Raw genomic sequence first — 21,028 nt, 5'->3', positions numbered from 1 at the left:
CAGATTCCTCTCTCTCATCCCAGATCTCCCCTTCCCATTACTGCAGGAGCTGAGGACAGTAACACCCAAACCAAATGCCAAAGGAAAACAGAGCGCCTGCGGTTAATTTGTGCTGTCGCTGGGATTTACGTTCTAATAGCTTCGTGGCTGCAAGAAGCCCTTCTTTGCTAAAATAGAATACAATGAAAACCACCTGATTGATTGCTATAGCTATACCAGTCGTTCAAAAAGAAACTACTTTCACAAGAGCAAAGTTATAACACTTTAATAATTTAAATAGAATTAACTTCAGGAATACACACACACACATAAAATTCAGACAATTTCATTGAACAGTGTTAAAAGTCCCCCAAATCGTGGATATGAAAAGGTAATTTTAAAGCACTACAGACCAGAGTAAAACAAGGTAATTATTTTGCATTTACCAATAAGATGACAGCCTGTGGATACATTAGACCTTAATGAGAACACTTCAAGGGAATGTCATTTACAGAGAAATACAATAGATCTCAGAAAGATAAATTTATAGCTAACAATTTCTTTGGTCCTCCAAGCTACACCTGATTTTACTTTAAGATACCAAACATGAGTTGAGTACTTAATTCTACTTGTAAATAACTAAATATTAAGCAGGATAATGTTTTTATTGGCTTCAATTTTAAAAGGAACTCAAAATCAACCACCACTATACTTTAGAAACTCCAAGTGTAGAAGAATATAGGAAACAGAAGTAGGGTTTTTAAAATCTCTTCCATTTTGCCTCATTGTAAGCCAAACAAAGTGCATCACAGTGGCAGAGCTAGGACTACCAAGTTAAAGCAATCACTGTGGTTAATTCTTCTTAAGGTAATGGGATAAATGTGAGGAGCACTATATCAGCCAAATAAGAGGCTTCTTCAAGAATAATTCATTGTGTTTGTGTTTTGGCAGGGAAGTTGGGTTATTTTATTGTTTTAATTTGGCCCAACACTGCCCCAGTAGAGGAGACTTTAAGATAAACATCAATAAGGCAACAGCTTCCCAGACTAAAAGACTGGCCCACTTGAACAGTTACACTGAAGACAAGACCTTCATGGACCACAAGGGAAACCAGTATGGGGCTTCCAGTATTTTCCAGGGATTCCAGAAGATTATGGTGCATTTTCAGACACCAAAACTACACCACACTGACACTGGATGCAGCTCATGATGCAGTCCACAAATCATGTTCACGGAAGCTATGTACCTGACAGTGATGAACACTCAAAACTTTCTGGACTACTTAGAAAAACTATTGAGAAGATAACAAAAAGTTTTGAGGGATCTGCAAGAAACACACAAAGTAAGATCCCAAGAAACTTCAAAATGTAGAATGTAGAGGACTAGTTATTTGCAGTGTTAGTACTAAATCTCATAAAATAATGGCTTTTAAATAAAGGCAAAGGTATCTACACTCCAAATGGTGTAATATTCTCATCAAGGCACAGAGAGTTAAATGTCTAGATCCCTGTATGTTGACATGAGAATACACTCGTAAACAACTCCAGGAATTAATTCCTGATACATGAATTTTAAAAAGAACAGAAGGTAGAAATGTTCCTTTTTAATTCACAGTAAAATAAAAAACATAATCCACCACCTTGCCTTGGTGACTAACATTACAACTAGACAGTCAAAAATAAATATATAAAAAATAAGTGTTACTGGCAGTTTAATAAACATGATTAGAGTGGAGCCTGGTGAACTTTGAATTTGTAGAGCTGTATAATAACTTATTTTAAGCATTACACCACTTTTGTCGGGGGAATGGAAAAAGCAGTATATTGGCCATAGTTTTCTCCCATTCCCAACACTCCTACGCTTATGAACCAAATCACCACACTATTTGAATAGAATACATGAGTTCTTCCTCCCCAGCATCCTCAGTTACCGAATGGCAGTGATAACACTATTGGCAGTGTGCGTGAATGTTGCCACTAAGCAGTGGCAGGAACAAAGCAGCGGGCCCACCCCATATTAAAATTAACTTTATTTGACTTGCAATAAATAATTATTAAACACAATTAGTGACAAGGAGTTTCACAATTGAGAAGAGAATTGTACAAACAATTAAGACCAGACAACCAATGCTACTAGAGGCGTGATCTGCAGAGCACACGGTGTACACTTAAAGTTCAGCAGCTCCTGATGAGGGTGAGGAACTCTTCCCGCGTCTTTGGATCTTCCCGGAACACACCCAACATCGTGCTGGTCACAGTCTTGCTGTTCATTTTCTGTACCCCTCGCATTACCATACACATGTGTCTACAAAACAAGCCAACCAAGGGAGAATAAACAGTTACTGGTTTGGTTTTTAAAATTAAAAGCAGGCCAAAAGATTAAATCTGATTAAACTGGGTTCACAATAACCACGTTTGTCACTTAAATTTTATCTAAAAATATATATATTTTAAAGTTTCTTAGTTTTCTATCTTTTATTCTTCTCAGTGGTCGAATCCTTAAGGCATCCAACAGGAGAGGGGAGAATGGGATGTTCTTCCTAGGTGAAAATAATACAAGTGGTCTACGGAGATACAACAAGTTTGAGATAAGAAATCCACAGTTCTCACTTGTTCCATTTTCATGACCAAGACAGCATTATGCTAGCTGAGGAGAAATGGTGAAGTATCCAGAATCCAGGCCGGTGACCACGGTGAGTTTGAGCGACCTGGCGAAGCTGGAGAGCATGCACAGTGCAGAGTCCATGCCACGCCCAGAGAATGGATGAGAACTTTGCCCACAAGCTGCATGCAATTCTCATAATGCATTCTAACTTAAACAAGTGTCATCTGATGTCCTTTGTACCCATTCTTAGTTCTCTCTACTTTTTAAAATATGTGCCAATATATTAGAAAAACTCTGGTTGGAGCAACAAAGAGCTAAAGAAGAAATCAAGAGAAGATATACAACGCTACTGCCTGTGCGAATCACTACACCTAAGCTTACGACTCCCTACTCTTCCACAACCCCCGCCCCCAAACTCACACACAAAACAGGCTCCCAAACCCTAGTTCCCATATTGGCAACATAGGAAATGAAATGAATCTCCCTTCATGCACCACTATGACATTATTAAAGGCAAATACGGACTTACGTTGCTTCAACCACAACCCCGACTCCAGCAGGCCGCAAGGCTTCTGTGATTGCTACGGCAATCTGTTTCGTAAGGCGCTCTTGAACTGTGGATGTGACAAGGAGCTCAGGTTAAGTGTCTGACACAAACAGCTGAACGTTTTTGCTGTCTCTAGGATATATAAAAATCTCAAAAAGCAGACTTCTGAGAGAGGTAAAAGCCGAGACACACCAGCTTCGACCAGCTGGCTTTGTCTGCTGCCTGGGCCACAGGAGGCCCCTGTCCCATCCCGGCCCTCAGTACAGGTGCTGACTGAGAGCTCAGGAAGCCGGGCGCCCTCCAGCACCCCTGGAGGGAATGGAGTAGAGCAGCAACTGTCTCTCGGGTGTGCAGCAAGACCAACAGAATATTGATAACAAGCACCTCCACAGAGGAGAGCAGAGCAAATGAAAAAATAGCTCGGCAACAGGATTAACAAGGGGGTTACAGTGTGATTATTGAATTGTACTTAGAGCAATGCTGAAAACCAGTGATTTAACCTCAATAACGCAGTTCCTGTGCTGAATACACAACTGATCTTTGAATACATACATTCACTGCAGCACTACATCCATTTGAAAGCTGACAAATTTCCCAAATGTCTATCAGAGCAGGGATTGATTAAATGAAGCCACAGCACAGCCGTGCAATGGAACGCTGAATAGCAGGCAAAACAAATGAAATACTTACATGTCTGTGGGGGAAAATGTTTAAGATGTAAGCCCGGGGGGGGGGGGGGGGGGGGATAGGGAAAAAAGATAAGTGAAGTCCATTATGTATAATATGAGCCCGTTTTGAAATGTAATAAAATTAATTTATTTTAAAATGTTTGTATATGCATAAAAATGTGAAGGAATGTATACAGCAGACATTTTCTGTTTTATATTCCTATGAGGTTTTAATTTTATGTCATGCGTATTACACTTATAAGAATAATAAGAAAAAACTTTTTCAGTAAAAAAAATGGTTTTAAAATTTACCTTGTAATCTTCTACTATAGATCTCTACAATCCTAAAAAAGAAAGATTTGTTTTAGTTAATGATAAAAATTTTAAAGTGAAATTGCTAAAGCTTCCTCATAAGACTAAAAGGAATTCATTGAAGCAATTATAGGATGTGGGCAGGAGATCAATGCTTACAGGAGGATAGAAAGATATAAAAACTACAGGACAATAAAGAGGGAAGGTCTAACGGAGACCAACTAGGACAGAGTGGTGTGTCCCTATGTCCCCAAAGAGAGAGAGAATTAAGAGTATATGGTTCACTTATGAAAAACACAATTAGAGAGGAGTAATTTTAAAGCTCTCAAGTCATCAATTCTAAGCCAAGACTGAAGTGTTCTAATATATATATTTTTATTTTTGTATTGATTTTAGAGAGGAAGAGAGAGGGAGAGAGAGATAGAAACATCAATGATGAGAGAGAATCATTGATCAGCTACCTCCTGCATGCCCCCTACTGGGGATCAAGCTCACAACCCAGGCATGTGCCCTTGATCAGAATCAAACCCAGGACCCTTCAGTCTGCAGGCTGACACTCTATCCACTGAGCCAAACCAGCTAGGGCTCAAGTGTTCTAATTAAACATATTGTTTAATCAAAGCTTAAAGTTCAAGTTAAAAATAAATATTTGTTCATTAATAACTAGACCACTGTCAACTACTGTGCCAACTAACCCTATTAGGATAATCAGATTAGAACTGAACAGACTTCTCCAGACATCTCTTTACATAATAGGTCCATGTGAGCAATCAATATGATTAACCCCCTCCCAAAATAAAAGCTGACTGATCTTAGCTTATAGCACCATCTGTCAAATGATGATTTTTCTCCTTTTAGCATCTTTTACTCTAGTTGTGAAATGTGAAGACAGCCACATGAATCACCCATCTTATTTCTTTCTCTATTATTATTGATTTTATTGATGCATTCATGAGGATGATGGTCTAACCAACTGAACAATCTGGCCAATGCTGTGAGTCACCCATTTTAGAATAGTAATTCACATTAAGGACCTTTTCTTTAAAATTTGGCCTTCTTTGACATGAATTTGGACTTAAGGTTCGTGTATGAGGCATTTTAAGGCTCTTCTCTCCAATATGACCCTCATATAGAACTGACAACTTGCTCCTTTATACCTGTTACAGCAAATAAAGTCAATAAAGGGTAGGTTGCCCTATTCACCACTCAACCTGAAGGCAGAAGCCACTCTGATTTTTCTGTGTTCCCAGCAGGCAAACAACATTGAAGGAACTCTAATACATATATTTTTTTATTTTGTTTATTTAGTAAAATTATTTTGAATCCTCACCAAAGGGTATTTTTTTTCCATTGATTTCTAGAGAGAGTGGAAGGGAGGGAGGAGGGGAAAAGAGAGAGACAGAGAAACACTGAGGTGAGACACATTGATTGGTGTGCCCCTACCAGTGCTGTGGAACCTGCAACCAAGGTACGTGCCCTGGACCAGTAATTAAAACCGCGACCATTCAGTGCGCAAATATATAAAAATATGTTCACCAAAGCGTTTTTTTTCTTTCTTGACTGTATCTTCAAACTGTGTATGTATATCAAAGACTGGTTAAATGAATTCTATTAATCAGTCAAAGAAGTACTATATAACCATTAAAAAGGACTTGGACTTTTTGGACTAAAATATGTACAAGGGATTTTTATGTATTTTAAATAGAATTTAAAAAGTATGCTGAAACCGGTTTGGCTCAGTGGATAGAGCGTCGGCCTGTGGACTGAAGGGTCCCAGGTTCGATTCCGGTCAAGGGCATGTACCTGGGTTGCGGACACATCCCCAGTAGGAGATGTGCAGGAGGCAGCTGATCGATGTTTCTCTCTCATCGATGTTTCTAACTCTCTATCTCTCTCCCTTCCTCACTGTAAAAAATCAATAAAATATATTTAAAAAAAAAAAGTTGTAGTACAAAATGTAGAGTATGATCCCCTATTTTTTTTTTTTTTTTTTTTTGGTGGGGGTGAGGGCTTTGTTTTGTTTTGGTAATTGTAAAGAGTTTTGTTTTTGTATTTTCATAGAAATTTTCCAGAGGATAGTGAAAGAAATATCTAGTTTTTATTCTGGGAAATAAAAATAGGAAAGAAAAACTTTCCTTTTACTCACTCATTTGTATTTAAATTTAACTGGTATGTATGTTACTTTTATAATTGAGAAAGAAGGGGGGAAATGTTCTCTTTGTAATCTAATGCCTACCCTGCCTTTTAAACTATCTCCCCATTACCCCGCCTACATTTCTTATTTCTAACAAACAGATGTGTTCCCCATCCACCAGACTATGCCTTGCTCCTACCCTCTTATTTGCCTTTGCTTAGGCATTAACTATACCTAAAGAAACTTCCATTTAGAATTCTGCTCAGCCCTCCACCTCTGGGTCTCTTCAATCATGCCAGGCCACAGCTACCGTGCCTCCTCTACACTGGGAGCTCCGAACCAGGTGTTTGCATGGCACCTGTTGCCTCATACTCTCACCCTCCTTGAGGGCGGAGGCTATGTCCTACTTCTCTCTGGCACAGTGTCCTCTCCCAGTAGGTGTTCATTAGACTAACCATGGCTACCACGAGGCACTGCAATTCAAAATTCAAGATTTAATTCTGTTCACTTGGTTATTAAGGCAAGAAAATTAATATATGTTCAATGGATTTTTAGCAACAAAAGGAATTTCTTTTTTTCTTTTTTTTTTAATATGGGACGTTTCACAACTTTGTGTGCACAGGGGGCCATGCTAATCTTCTCTGTATCGTTCCAATTTCAGTATATGTGTTGCCGAAGCAAGCACAACAAAAGGACTTTCTATTCAAACTAGGTTTACTCTAGAATTCTACTAAAGTTCAACCAGATCAACTCACTTCTGGCATTTTCTTATTACTTTAGGCTTTACTGTTGGACTGATGATATTTGACTTCTGTGGCACTGAAAGGTCATTCGTTTAAAGGCAAGCATATAACAAACTTCACATACAAGAGTAAAATGAACAGTGAAGTTTTGCAAAGACATTCAGCTTGCTTTATTACTCTTCATTACCAGAATATTACTACTTCTTACAAGGAATAAGCAGTTGGATAAAAACAGCCTTCTTGCCCTAGCCGGTTTGGCTCAGTGGATAGAGCATCTGCCTGTGGACTGAAGGGCCCCAGGTTCTATTCCAGTCAAGGGCACATGACCGGGTTTAGGGCTCAATCCCCAGTAGGGGGTATGCAGGAGGCAGCCGATCAATGATTCTCTCTCATCATTGATGTTTCTATCTCTCCCTCTCCCTTCCTCTCTGAAATCAATAAAAATATATATTTTTTAAAACTTAGCCTTCTTTTCCACTTAATAGACCCTTTATTCAATTTTTTTACAATAAATCTGAAACTAACATACACTCGGTTTTTTGGTTTAGCTTTCCTTTTTTTCCCCTCTCCTTAAATTTTAATCCTATTAGTTTAAGGACAAATCTCCAAGCTAATAATCAACTCCTTTGTATTGTCTCATAAAAGCCTAATTATTTGAGATCTTTTCCTTGCACGAGGAAAGGAAATAACCAAAGGTTATTCCTTCTACTCCCAAGTTACCATTTATTCCAAGATCTCACTGGATCACTCTGGAATCCACTTCCATAAAGTGTTACCCATGGTCTGTATACTATGGTCTTTGAGAGAAGGTGCTCACCTTAAGACCAAGGCCTATGTAGTCTGCCAAGCTGTTTTATAATATGAAAACTCTCCACTACACACCTTTCACAGGTGGACAGGCTGTGACTGGCACCAGCAGTGCCAGAATACCTACATGGGGAAGATGCAGGGTTGGCAATAGAAATTACAGTAGGGTTCGTTACCCCATCACCACCAATACCCTTTCTCAGTTGCCCCTTGGCACCACCATTGGGTACAAATCACTGAAAGGTGGAAGGAAATTCTGGATTTGTGTTAAAAGCCTTATTGCAGTGAAGCAATTACAGCTGAGACAATAACATCCTTTCATGGGGCCAAGGAGCTCTGTCTGGTGGCACAATTACTGACCAAGAACAAAGTCAGACACCAGGAAAGTTAAATTTTTCTCTTCTATTGACTTTCTCCTTAATCCCTAGAGGAAATGAGTGAAAAGAAAGTAAAAAAGAACAGCCATGGAAGGCAACTGTCAGACTGCTGGGTGGTTTTTACAGATTCGACATGGAATTGAAAAGGATCTGGACCATTTCAGGACTGTGGCAAAACTCAGTCCAGGTGGAGAAGAAGCAGAAACACAGCAGAGCCACAGAATAGTCACATGATCATGAAGGTCTATTTACTCCAATTTTGATATGGTCACTATAACCTCAAGCAAGTTATGAAAACTTAGCTTGGTTTGTTGTAAAAAGTATGTTTTGGAGGGGAAGCACTTGACTATGTATTCATTACCTATTTTTCTTCATTTTGTTCTTAACTCTCTCTCAAAACACACACACACACACACACACACACACACACACACACCCTCCCAGGATTTCCCCAGTACTATTTCTATACAGAGAAATTACAAAAGGGGCATTAAATACTGATGATGGATCTATCCGAGATATATAAACATGGACCCTCAAGTTGACTGTCAATTAAATAGATTACCATACTCTTCTTCCTAAAACCCTAAAAATGATAGCAGAGGGAAAATGTTTAAAGGAAGGAACACATAGGATAAAGAATGGAAAAGAAGCTATAGCAGAAAGGAAAGAAATGGGAGAGAGGAGGGTAAGCACTATCTTGGAGTAAAGCTGAGAGGAAGACACAGACTTGTGTCTGCAAAGGCAACGAAACTAGAAGTGAACTGACTGGCCCTGTAGGACCCAAGAGAGATGCCTGAAGGCAGGGTTGAGACCCCAAATGATGGCTGTTGGATTAAAAGTCTGAAAACAGCCCTAACCGGTTTGGCTCAGTGGATAGAGCGTCAGCCTGTGGACTCAAGGGTCCCTGGTTCGATTCCGGTCAAGGGCATGTACCTTGGTTGCAGGCACATCCCCAGTAGGGAGTGTGCAGGAGGCAGCTGATCGATGTTTCTTTCTCATCGATGTTTCTAATTCTCTATCCCTCTCCCTTCCTCTCTGTAAAAAAATCAATAAAATATTTAAAAAAAAAATACAAGTCTGAAAACAGTGCAGTGCAGTTACACCCCTGCCTGGTTTCCTCCCTGACCCCTCACTGTTAGCTAAGCCACCCAGAAAGGACTGGGGCTCGGGTCCTCTCCAGTCAGGGAAGGCTCTACAGAGGAAGGTTTGAGCTAGGACTTCAAGGATATGCAGTGGGTGGAAGGCTAGGAGACAGGGGCGGCGGGGAGGCAATGGGGGAGTGAGGAAAAGGACATTTGTATTTTAGGTCCTAAGTCCTCTAAGTCTTTATAAATTTAAAGTTGCAATGTGACCTCCACATTAGATCCACACTGGTCAGGAAGGAAAGCCTGCTGATATCCTCGCTGTGGAGGCCCAGGTCCTACAAGCCTGTTTTCCTATTCACCACGCAATCATGCTTACCTCGCAAGTTTGCTGAGGCCAAGGACTTGCTTGTTGGGAAGGTAACCGATGTGGACCTTCAGAGAAGAGACAGAAATTATGAGCCAAGTGAAAATACAGTGCTTTCTTGTGACAAAATAAGGAAATTAGGAGACACAATACAGAATACTTTTATGAAATTCCACTCATGAAAATGTGTCTTTAAAACATCTAGAAGACTTAAAATTTAAAAAATAAAGCACATATGTAGACATTTAAAATTTACATAAATGCAGTAAAAGGAAAATATATAAGAATGGTTCTATTAATAAAACAACAAATTTGAATATAGTCATGGTATTTCCTGGTGAAGTTAAATTCTCTTTACAATTCTTAAAGTCTTTCCTTATTGAGGGGAAATATCAAGAAAGTGCAAATTATCCTGCAACAACAGTAAACTGTAGGCAGGCCCAGCCGATGTGGCTCAGTGGTTGAGCATCAACCCATGAACCAACAGGTCCCCAGTTTGATTCCTGGTCAGGGCACATGTCCAATTGCAGGCTAGATCCCCAGTGGGGGGAGTGCAGGAGGCAGCCAATCGATGTCCCACTCTCATCGATGCTTCTATCTCTCCCTCTCTCTTTCTCTCTCCCTCTCCCTCTAAAATCAATAAAAAACATTTTTTAAGTGGAGCCAGAAAAGCCTCCTCTAAATGGTTGAAACTATAACTTTAAAGACTGTCATTCCACACATCACTGTAGCCTTAAAGATCCCACCCTGTTGTACAGAAAGAGGGGTCCCATTCCCTTTGTCACACATGGCGGCCTCGATTCTAAGCTGCTGGAGCGTACCAGCTTCCCAGCTAGAGAAGAGCCCAGGGGCAAATGTGACTGCGCAAGAACCTGGATCCTCACACTAATGTTCTTATAGAATCTACTATAAAGCAAAGCCATTTCTGTCATCTTAATAGGCACTGGTTAATATCTAATATGTAAATGTTACTTCTCTTTGAGCCATACATTAGGTATGGAGAAAACATTAGTTCTCCATAAAGGCTAAAAGTAAATGGTCATTGTAGGCCATCAATTAACCTAATATAAAATTATAGACTTATTTGCATCATGGTGAGCCAGCATTTGTTGCATTTGTTCACCTACTTTTCTATACTTATGAATAATTGATATAGTAGTAATTAGTGATTTTTTATCTACTACCACTATGCTGTGGGAGTTTGTGAATACCCACGCATCACCTTCCTGGTCAGCAGAAGGACAAAGTAAAGTAGCTCCTAAATGTTAGGTATTTCAAAGAAAATTAGAGAGTTAAAACTTTCCCATAGAATCAAAGCCTTTGCACCACTTGAAATGTTTATCCAGCGGTTCTCAACCTGTGGGTCGAAACCCTTTTGGAGGTCAAACGACCCTTTCACAGGGGTCGCCTAAGACCATCCTGCATATCAGATATTTACATTACAATTCATAACAGTAGCAACATTACAGTTATGAAGTAGCAACGAAAATAATTTTATGGTTGGGTCACAACATGAGGAACTGTATTTAAAGGGCCAGAAAGTTGAGAACCCTGGAACTTTATACTAACATGCAGAGCTATAATCTGTGCATTGTTTGTACTATTTTTGGTCTTCCTAAAGATCCTAAGTCATTTAAATGTCCATTTTAGAAAATCATCACTGAATATTGTATTTAAAACAGAATTAGCAAAAACACAAACACAGAGGTGCTCCTAGCAGAAGGTAACAGGGTATAGTGGTCAGATACTGTGATTTGTAAAAAATATGTATTTGGTCTTCATCCACCATTCCTGACTCATAGCTCCAAAAATCCTTGGAATTTTTCAAGTATTGAGAGGGTGGGGGAGGGAGTGTATTTTGTTTTGTTAATAAAGTGGCTTGGACAGCACCTAAGAATGGGGCCTGGTTGCCAATGGAACCTACTAAGTGATTAAAGGATTGGAACTTCCAGTCCCACCCCTCCTCCACATATACTACCCAGGAGGGGAGAGGGGCTGGAGGTTGGATCTATTGGCAATGGCCAATGATTTAATCAATCGTGACTATACAATGAAGACTCCATAATAACACAAGAGGATGGAGTTCAGAGAGCTTCCCAGTTGCTGAATTCCCAATAAGCCAGTAGCCTAGTAAGTAACATGTTTCTTTGAGTACTTGTGAGCCATTCTAGCAAATTAATCAAACCCAAGGAGAGGGTTGTTGGAACCTCCAATCTGTAGCCAGTTGGTCAGAAGCACAGATCTGAATCTGGGCTTTCAGCTGGCTTCTGAAGTGTGTGTGTTGGCAGGATGGAGCTCCAGGCTGGGGGTGGGGGTTGGGCAGTCTTCTCGGACTAAGCCCATAACCTGTGGTATCTGATGCTATCCCACCTTCAGGTAAACACTATGAGAATTGAGTCGAATACTTAGATACCCTGCTGGCTTCCTAGAATTATTTGTTAATGTGGGGAATTCCCTTCTATTCCCAACCTCACCACGTTGCAATTAGGTCTGAGACCCCTAAAGAAGTGGTGAGAGGCTGAGTACAGGATCAAGCTCCTGGGTCTGGCCTCAGCCAAGTCACTAACTCCCTATGAACAGAACAGATAAAGTATGGGATTTGTGTGTAATGGAATAATATGAGCAATGAAACTAAACAGGAAGAGCCTCACTCGGAAACCAAGATGGCAGCATAGGTTAACGCCGGAGTTTGCTGCCTCAAACAACCACTTCAAAAATACAACTAAAAGACGGAACGGACATCATCCAGAACCACAGGAAGGCTGGCTGAGTGGAAGTTCTACAACTAGGAGGAACCGAGAATCAGAGGAGGCGCAGTGCTGAAGTAAAATACTAAGGTGCGGAGTGCGCGAGGCATGGGCTGGTGGCTGACGGTGGGTTGTCTGTTTCAATCCGGAGGGAGCCTCAGACTCAGAGCTCAAGATCCGGGCGAGGCTCTGGGGACCCAGACTCAAACGGGAGAAGCAGGACTGTCTGGCTACGGTCCCTCTGAGGCAGAGCCCCTGGGGACGGACTGAGAGCAGCCATAACTGCTCCCTCCTCCGCCCTGTTGATCCCGTGGGAACCGCCCCGCCCAAGCCCTGCACAGAGGCATTTGCCGGATAGCCTCAGGCAAAGGCTAGATTAGCACCTCCCTAGAGGACACAAATTCTTCCACTGCAAACACAGCTGATTATCACAGCCAGTCGGCCTGGAGGTCAAAACCCTCTAGTATTAACTATAACAATCAAGGCTTAACTACAACAAGACTGCACACAAAGACCACTAGGGGGTGTACCAAGAAAGCGTAAAAAATGCGGAGACAAAGAAACAGGACAAAACTATCAAGGGAGGATATTGAGTTCAGAACCACACTTTTGAGGTCTCTCAAGAGGCTTCTAGAGTCTGTCGATAAACTTGATGAGATGTACAGGAAATCTAATGAGACCCTCGATGGTGTGATAAAGGACCATCTAGAAAGTAAGCATACACTAACTGAAATAAAGAATATTATACAGACTCCCAACAGCAAACCAGAGGAGCGCAAGAATCAAGTCAAAGATTTGAAATGCGAAGAAGCGAGAAACACCCAACCGGAAAAGCAAAATGAAAAAAGAACCCAAAAATACGAAGATAGTGTAAGGAGCCTCTGGAACAGCTTCAAGCGTACCAACATCAGAAATATAGGGGTACCAGAAGATGAGAGAGAGCAAGATATTGAAAACATATTTGAAGAAATAATGACAGAAAACTTCCCCCACCTGGTGAAAGAAATGGGCTTCCAAGTCCAGGAAGCGCAGAGAACCCCAAACAAAAGGAATCCAAAGAGGACCACACCAAGACACATCATAATTAAAATGCCAAGAGCAAAAGACAAAGAGAGAATCTTAAAAGCAGCAAGAGAAAGAAACTCAGTTACTTACAAGGGAATACCCATACGACTGTCAGCTGATTTCTCAACAGAAACTTTGCAGGCCAGAAGGGAGTGGCAAGAAATATTCAAAGTGATGAATACCAAGAACCTACAACCAAGATTACTTTATCCAGCAAAGCTATCATTCAGAATTGAAGGTCACATAAAGAGCTTCACAGATAAGGAAAAGCTAAAGGAGTTCATCACCACCAAACCAGTATTATATGAAATGCTGAAAGGTATCCTTTAAGAAGAGGAAGAAGAAGAAAAAGGTAAAGATACAAACTATGAACAACAAATATGCATCTATCAACAAATGAATCTAAGAATCAAGTGAATAAATAACCTGATGTACAGAATGAACTGGTGATTATAATAGAATCAGGGACATAGAAAGGGAATGGACTGACTATTCTTGGGGGGAAAAGGGGTGTGGGAGATGCGGGAAGAGACTGGGCAAAAATCGTGCACCTATGGATGAACACAGTGGGTGGGGAGTGAGGGCGGAGGGTGGGGTGGGAGCTGGAAGGAGGGGAGTTATGGGGGGGGGGGGAGAGGAACAAATGTAATAATCTGAACAATAAAGATTTAATTTAAAAAAAAAAGAAACTAAACAAACTACAATAATAGGCCATGACATCAATGACTTACAATGTGGAGCAAAAGCAGCCAGATACAAAGAACACATGCTGTAGGTTCTTTCCATTTATATATATAGTCATGTGCCACTTCACAGAGGTAAGTTCTAAGAAATGCATCCATAGGCCATCTAGGTTGTGTGAACATCACAGTGCACTTACACAAACCTAGATGTTACAGCCACTACACACCTAGACTATTTCTCTATGGGGGAGGAAAAATATATTTCCCTCTATCCTTTTAGGTTCTTGGCTGAGACTTCCCTGTAATAAAAGATAGATTATCAGGAGAAAAACAAAGTTTAATAACAGGTATACCTTCTGTATACATGAGAGACACCCAGGAAAACTGAGAACTCAGAAAATAGCCAAAGCCACCATCTTAAATACCATATTCAGCTGAAGACAAAAGAAAATATTAGGGGCAGGAGAGTCAGTTATGGGAATTTACCAGGGAAAGCACAGTAACAAGGGAAAGGTTGTTAAGCAGATTTAAGTCATTGTCTTCTGCATTGATAAGAGTTTCTAGAGATAAGGTATCACTAAGATAGGAATTTTTCAGGTCCATTATAATCTTTTGGGATCCTTAATTAACCAAAAAGTCCTTATGCAGCACATGACTGTAGTTAAAAAACAAGCAAAACTAATCTACCTGTGCGGACAAGAGATGGGTTAGGTATTATTAGAAAAGGGCCACAAGGTGAGCTTCCAGGAATACTAATAACATTCTAGATCTTGATCTGTTCTAGTTCTTGATCTAGATCTTGATATGTTCTGTGCATTTTTCTGTTTTAATTCTATGAAAAATAAAAATATAAAATCCTTTAATAAAAATATTAAGTTTAGGTGATGGGTATATAGGTATTCACAATACTATTTCTTATACATCTTCTGTTTGAAAATTATTAATAAAGTCAAAATAAAATAAAATTATGATATGGAGGAAGGGAAGAGAATGGACAATTCTAGGTCCTAAACCCACAAGTTCTCAAAGGTGTGTTAACTCCAAGCTAGATAATATTATCTAGTTTGCATTAGACACATTTTTCTTAACATAGAAAGGGATGGAAACAAATTAAATCCACTAATACTTAACTTCTGTTACAAGAACTTCTGCCATCATTACAGCTCATGTCATATTATACAAAAGTCTATCTTGGCCCTGGCCCAGTAGCTCAGTTGGTTAGAGCACCATCCTGATACACCAAGGTTGTGGATTCAAACCCTGGTCAGGGCACATACAAGAATTAACCAGTGAATGCATAAATAAGTGGAACAACAAATCAATGTCTCTCTCTCTCTCTCAAAATCAATAAATGAAATTTTTTAAAAAGTCTATCTTGGATCAAACATGATTCAGTCAAAATAAAGGACAAAGGTTTTCAAAGCCCGAAGCAACTACCTAGAAAAAAAATAGAGACTTTAATCTCATTACTTTAACCCTATTAACATGGCATTTGCAATGAAATCCTTTCCCTGAGGGCCTTCTGCCACTGTTTATATTTTGTTAATTTCAAGCTATTAGATTAGTCAGGTTGGTGAAGAATAAAAGTTTATATGTAATTCTAAGTATCTGGGATATTGCCCTGACTGATATGGCTCAGTGGATAGAGCGTCGGCCTGCAGACTGAAGAGTCCCAGGTTTGATTTGGTCGAGGGCATGTACTTTGGTTGCGGGCACATCCCCAGTAGGGGGTGTGCAGGAGGCAGCTGATCAATGTTTCTCACTCATCAATGTTTCCAACTTTCTATCCCTCTCCCTTCCTCTCTGTAAAAAATCAATGAAATATATATATTTTTTTAAAAAATAAATAAATAAATATCTGGGATATTTGGGATTAGGTGACAATTTTAAATACAATTATCCTAATTTTAAAGCTTTGTGCTTTTTTAAATTGTTAAGAAACAACAGAGAAAACCTTACCTTTCCAATAAATGGAACTAGATGATGTTCACACATGGAAAACATATCTATGTCCTTCACAATCACCATCTCATCGTGATCTTCATCAAATATAGCATCGTTTAGGACATCTGAAATCAGAGGCTTGCTTTAGTAACAGTTCCAATTTTGTGAGAAGATACAGAGCAGAAAACCTGACAATCTCTGGCAATAAATAAACTAACAATCCTATTAATCCTAACTAAAATATTAAGGGAATGCCAATTAAAATTAGTTCTTTTTCTCCCATCAAATTAGCAAAGTCTTTTTCTTTAAATTATGGGAAAAAATTTTTATGATATAGTATTACGTAAAAATGCAGGATTACAAATATATTTGCAGCATGAGAGAGGGAAGGGAAGGAGAAATTATGCAAAACAAAAGGGTGGCTATTTCTGGTGATAAAAATAGGATGTTTTCACTTTCTTCCTTACATTTTCTCATACCTCACACTTTCTCTATAATGGATGTGTAGAAAACCATATCTGAGAAAAATAAAATAAAATACTTAGTTTTCTGACTTCTGAGGCCAGATCCACACACCTATAAACTTCACCTCTCTTATTAATCCCTCCAATAATTTTCTACTCATAAAATTTATGGTTATTGTATGCAAGAATCAGGCTTATTCTAATAGCTGCCTTCCTCCTTCCAAGGGAAATAAATGCTACAATTCTTGTGAGTATGCTTGCCCAGGTTGTCTCTGGGTGATGAGCCGTGTTTTGTTTAACCTGTGGACTCTGGCACCTATGGCCAGACCTACAACAGACATTTAGAAACAAAACACTTCTATTTTTAAAAACTGCACTGATCTGTGGACAGCTTGGGAGACTAGGTACATTCAAGACACCGAGCTGAGTGATTTCGAGGACTTGGGGATACCCAATCTGCACAGTATGATGAGACAGAGAAGAGAGAAGCCGAGTAGAACTTTGCAGCCACCTACAGCTACTTCTCTTCAGAAAGGCAGGCTGCAGGGTGAGTCACCAGGAAGATGTGCAAACGTCCACCCACACAGTGGTCCCACTGCCACTACAATGAGGCTCACAGATACTGAGTCACCGTTTAGCCACACTTAGCATCCCTGGAGTCAGGCTATTCAGAGACACATTTGACTGCGTAGTAGGAAAGTCATCAGTGCGGTCAACAAAAGTGAACAAGGGGAGCTTAGACACACACGACAAACACGACACCCCCGTTAGGAGAGGCTGACAAAATCCAGGAGGAGAGAGGGCTCGGTGCCTTTCTTTAGGTAAGCACTCCTTCTCCAAAAGCAGGTTTCTATTCTGAATACTCTGCCCTCATTAACCTTCAGTCATATTTCTGAATGAAGTCTAAAAATAGGTCCTTAGTGCTCCTCAAAGTAGCCTGGGTTTCTCCAAGATTTTAAGGTGATATTGCCAGGCATAGCTTACTAAAATCAGTTACGCAAGGAATCTTCCAGGAAGCAAAAGCAAACAAACGAAAATATTTCTTAAAGAAAGCGCAAAAGAGAATTGTCAAACATAGGAAGTACTCATTTGTTTTCCTTGGCAAAGAATGAGAACGTCCCCATTCTAAGCTCTGACAACAAGCATAGGGCCCATGTGAAAAGCTAGCCCTCAAGTTAGGCTAAGTTAGCATCCGTCTCTATCACTAACTAGACCTTAGGCAAGACTCCCTGTACCTCAGTCTTCTCAGCTGAAAAATGGGCATGAAAGAGTGCTCCTTCACAGTGATATCCTAAGGATTAAATTAGGTCATTTACATGTGTTTAGCTGTTATTATTATTACAATTAAGATTGAGGGTGTTAAAAAAAAAAGATTGAGGGTGTTGCCAAACTATGAGTCCCATGCACACTGATGTACATCAGAATTTAAAAAGCAATCATTTTGATTCTAAAAAACCAACTACAGAACAGGAAAAATAGTAACTTTATAGTGGAGAAACCTGGCAGAGAGTATCATAAGCAAGTGACCAGTAATAAGACATATTTGATACTGTGTAGCTCCTGATATAATATGAGAAGGGCACATCACCTCTCTGGTATTCTTCCCAAAAATCTGTAACTTCAGTCTAATCACCAGACAGATGGAGGGACATTCTACAAAATACCTAAATAAGTACTCTTTTAAAAAGACATGGAAAGTGGTCCTGGCACAAGAGCAGACATATAGATAAATGGAACAGAACAGAGAACCTAGAAATCAACCCAAGCCATTACACTCAATTAATATTTGACAAAGGAGGCAAGAGCATACAATGGAGTCAAGACAGTCTCTTCAATAGATGGTGTTGGAAAAATTGGACAGGTACATGCAAAATAATGAAACTACACCACTGACTTATACCATACACAAGAATAAACTCAAAATGGATAAAAGACTTAACTGTAAGTCATGAAACCATAAAAATCCTAGAAGAAACCAAAGGCAGCAAAATCTCAGACATCTTTTGTAGCAATATTATTTCAAAATAATACCACCCTGGAATACTATGCAGCTATAAAAAAGAAGAGTCTCTTACCCCTTGAGACAGCATGGAGGGACCTGGAGAGTATTATGCTAAGCAAAATAAGTCAGTCAGAGAAAGACAAGTATCACACGGACTCACTCATATGTGGAATCTAATGAACAAAATAGATCCAGAGACAAAGAAGCATAGAACAGACTGATGAGTCTCAGAGGGAAGGTGGGTGGGGGAGTGGGGAGATAAACCAAAGAACTGATATGCATATCACCACCCATGGACATAGACAAGAGTGTGTTGAAGTTCTGGGGGTGGGGGATGTGGAGGGGGTCAATGGTGAAATAAAAGGGGACATCTGTAATACTTCCAACAACAAAGATAATTTTTTTTTTAAAAAAGACATGGAAAGACTGACAAGCTGTCACAGATTAGAGGAATCTAACTGCAACTAAAAATCTAATATCCTAATAAACTCTGTAGTTTAGGCAATAGTATTTATACCAATATTAATTTCTTAAGTGTTGATAACATTACAGGAAGCTGGGAAAGGGTATACAGAAACTCTCTGTACTGTCTTTGTTGTTATGCTCTAAGTCTAAAATTATCTCATCGAGGAGCAGAGCAGACCATCGAGGAGCGGAGCAGAGCTGTCCAACCGGAGAGGCCTGGCCCCAGGGCCATTCTATGGCTGTGCTGTTTTCACAGCTATGCTGTTTCAAAATTGAGCTGTTTTGTACTGAATAAAGTTTCCTTCTTTACCACACACCCCCCAAAATAAAAATAATCAAACAAATAAAATTATTTCAAAATAAAAACTTTTTAAAAAGGCAATAGTTATCAACTAGAATGTACGAACAATGGAGCACCACTCAGAAGAACTTCCAGTACATGTACTAACATGGTTGAATCTTCCACCAAGGGAAAGAAGCCACATGCACACACGCAGAACTATGTATGAGGTTCTAGGAAAGGCAGACACCGTGTTGGCAAGCAGACAGGTGGTTTACCAGGGACCAGAAAGGTGGGGCGGAGGATCGGCTACAAAAGAGTAAAAGGAAACTTTTTTGGGGGTGATGCGATCTATACCTTTGCCACACTGGTGGCTATACAACTGTATGTATTTGTCAAAACTCAGATTAGCCCTGGCCAGTTTGGCTCAGTGGATGGAGCGTCGGCCTACAGAATGAAGGGTCCCGGGTTCGATTCCAGTCAAGGGCATGTACCTTGGTTGCAGGCACATCCCCAGTGGGAGGTGTGCAGGGGGCAGCTGGTCGATGATTCTCTCTCATCGATGTTTTGACTTTCTGTCCCTCTCCCTTCCTCTCTGTAAAAAATCAATAAAATATATTTTTAAAAAACTCAGATTACACAAAGTTGCTGAATTTTAATGAACTTAAGTTATACTTTAATAGAGCTAACTTTTAAAAATAATTTTTTTTTAGAAAACTAGTATAATATGCAACCTTTTGTGTAAAGAAGGTGGGAAGGGGGAACATACACACATACATTGATTATCTTCAAAAGTAAACACTAAAAGAATAAATCAAAAAGTGAATAAAAATGATTACCCATAAAGGACTAATAGCAGAGAAGATATATGGATGGCAGTGAGACATATTTGAATATAATTGGTTATAGTTTTCACTTTGAAATCATGTATGTTTTACATATTCAAAGTTAAATCAAAAAGAACAAAACTAGTGTCCCTTATACGTCCTACTGCTTGTGTGGTAATGGAACACTAATGTTCCCTATGTCCCATTTCATTAAAATGAACCCAGACTATAAACTTGACCTGGCCAAATCATTTTTCTTCAACAATAATAAAGTTCCCCTGCTATATTTATGTTTTTCTTCAATATATCTGAAAGCTACCATCTGTGGCTAATAAGAACAAAACACTATCACAGATTGTTTTAATTTCCTGCCTGTTATCAGCAACAAGAAGGTAACCCTGGAAACAAGGATTTATGGTATTTTATTTCCTACTGTAGGTTATAACCAATAAAGGAAACCAAAGTAGCCTCCAAGAGTTAAAGGTTTGTCTATCTATACCAACACCACACACACACACACACACACACACACACACACACACACAGCATAGAAGTACATATACCTTTCTTGTATTATTAATGACAGCAAATAACCCTGCTGGGCAGCTGTCTCTCAAGCATTTAGTCCCTTTCTGAAAGTTCAGGCCCACAGTAGGACCCCAATACCTATTTAAGCTTCCTTGAAGCATAGGTGCTCAGACTCCCCAGTGGGCTTTGTGCTAGGGTGAGGGACTGCGCCATGGAAGGGTTACAGAATGTTACAGAATGTGCTGGGAGGGGGGACTGACGTATGGAGAAGGATTGTGTTGCCAGGATATGAGGATTGTGTATGTGCTGGGAGGAGGGACTGATGAATGGAGGGGAGTTGCAGGGTTAGGAACCATGGAAGAAAAATTGCTAGATTGTCTTAGACCAGCCAGGTGTGACT

The 21,028-nt window shown here is 39.8% G+C and overlaps 1 protein-coding gene and 1 pseudogene across 1 annotated transcript in view; both read right to left on the bottom strand.

Moving 5' to 3' along the window:
* Window positions 1-250: 250 nt before the first annotated feature.
* Window positions 251-21,028, bottom strand: part of GCH1 (GTP cyclohydrolase 1) — a 44,715-nt gene continuing 23,937 nt past the window's right edge. Inside the window, exons 2-6 of the mRNA XM_070419385.1 lie at window positions 16,078-16,187; window positions 9,636-9,691; window positions 4,111-4,142; window positions 3,113-3,197; window positions 251-2,283 (exon numbers count right to left, since the gene is read on the bottom strand). Coding sequence (XP_070275486.1) covers window positions 2,154-2,283; window positions 3,113-3,197; window positions 4,111-4,142; window positions 9,636-9,691; window positions 16,078-16,187 — 413 coding nt within the window. The 3' untranslated portion in view covers window positions 251-2,153. The remainder of the gene's footprint in view (window positions 2,284-3,112; window positions 3,198-4,110; window positions 4,143-9,635; window positions 9,692-16,077; window positions 16,188-21,028) is intronic.
* LOC139000339 (U6 spliceosomal RNA) lies at window positions 6,831-6,929 on the bottom strand (annotated as a pseudogene).

This window comes from Myotis yumanensis, unplaced genomic scaffold (genome assembly GCF_028538775.1).
Source record: "Myotis yumanensis isolate MYYU_CA2020_CCGP unplaced genomic scaffold, mMyoYum1.0.hap1 SCAF_1, whole genome shotgun sequence".
In the NCBI taxonomy this organism is placed as follows: domain Eukaryota; kingdom Metazoa; phylum Chordata; class Mammalia; order Chiroptera; family Vespertilionidae; genus Myotis; species Myotis yumanensis.
Note: the sequence above shows the minus strand (reverse complement) of the source record. Positions and strands in the feature narration are given on the sequence as shown.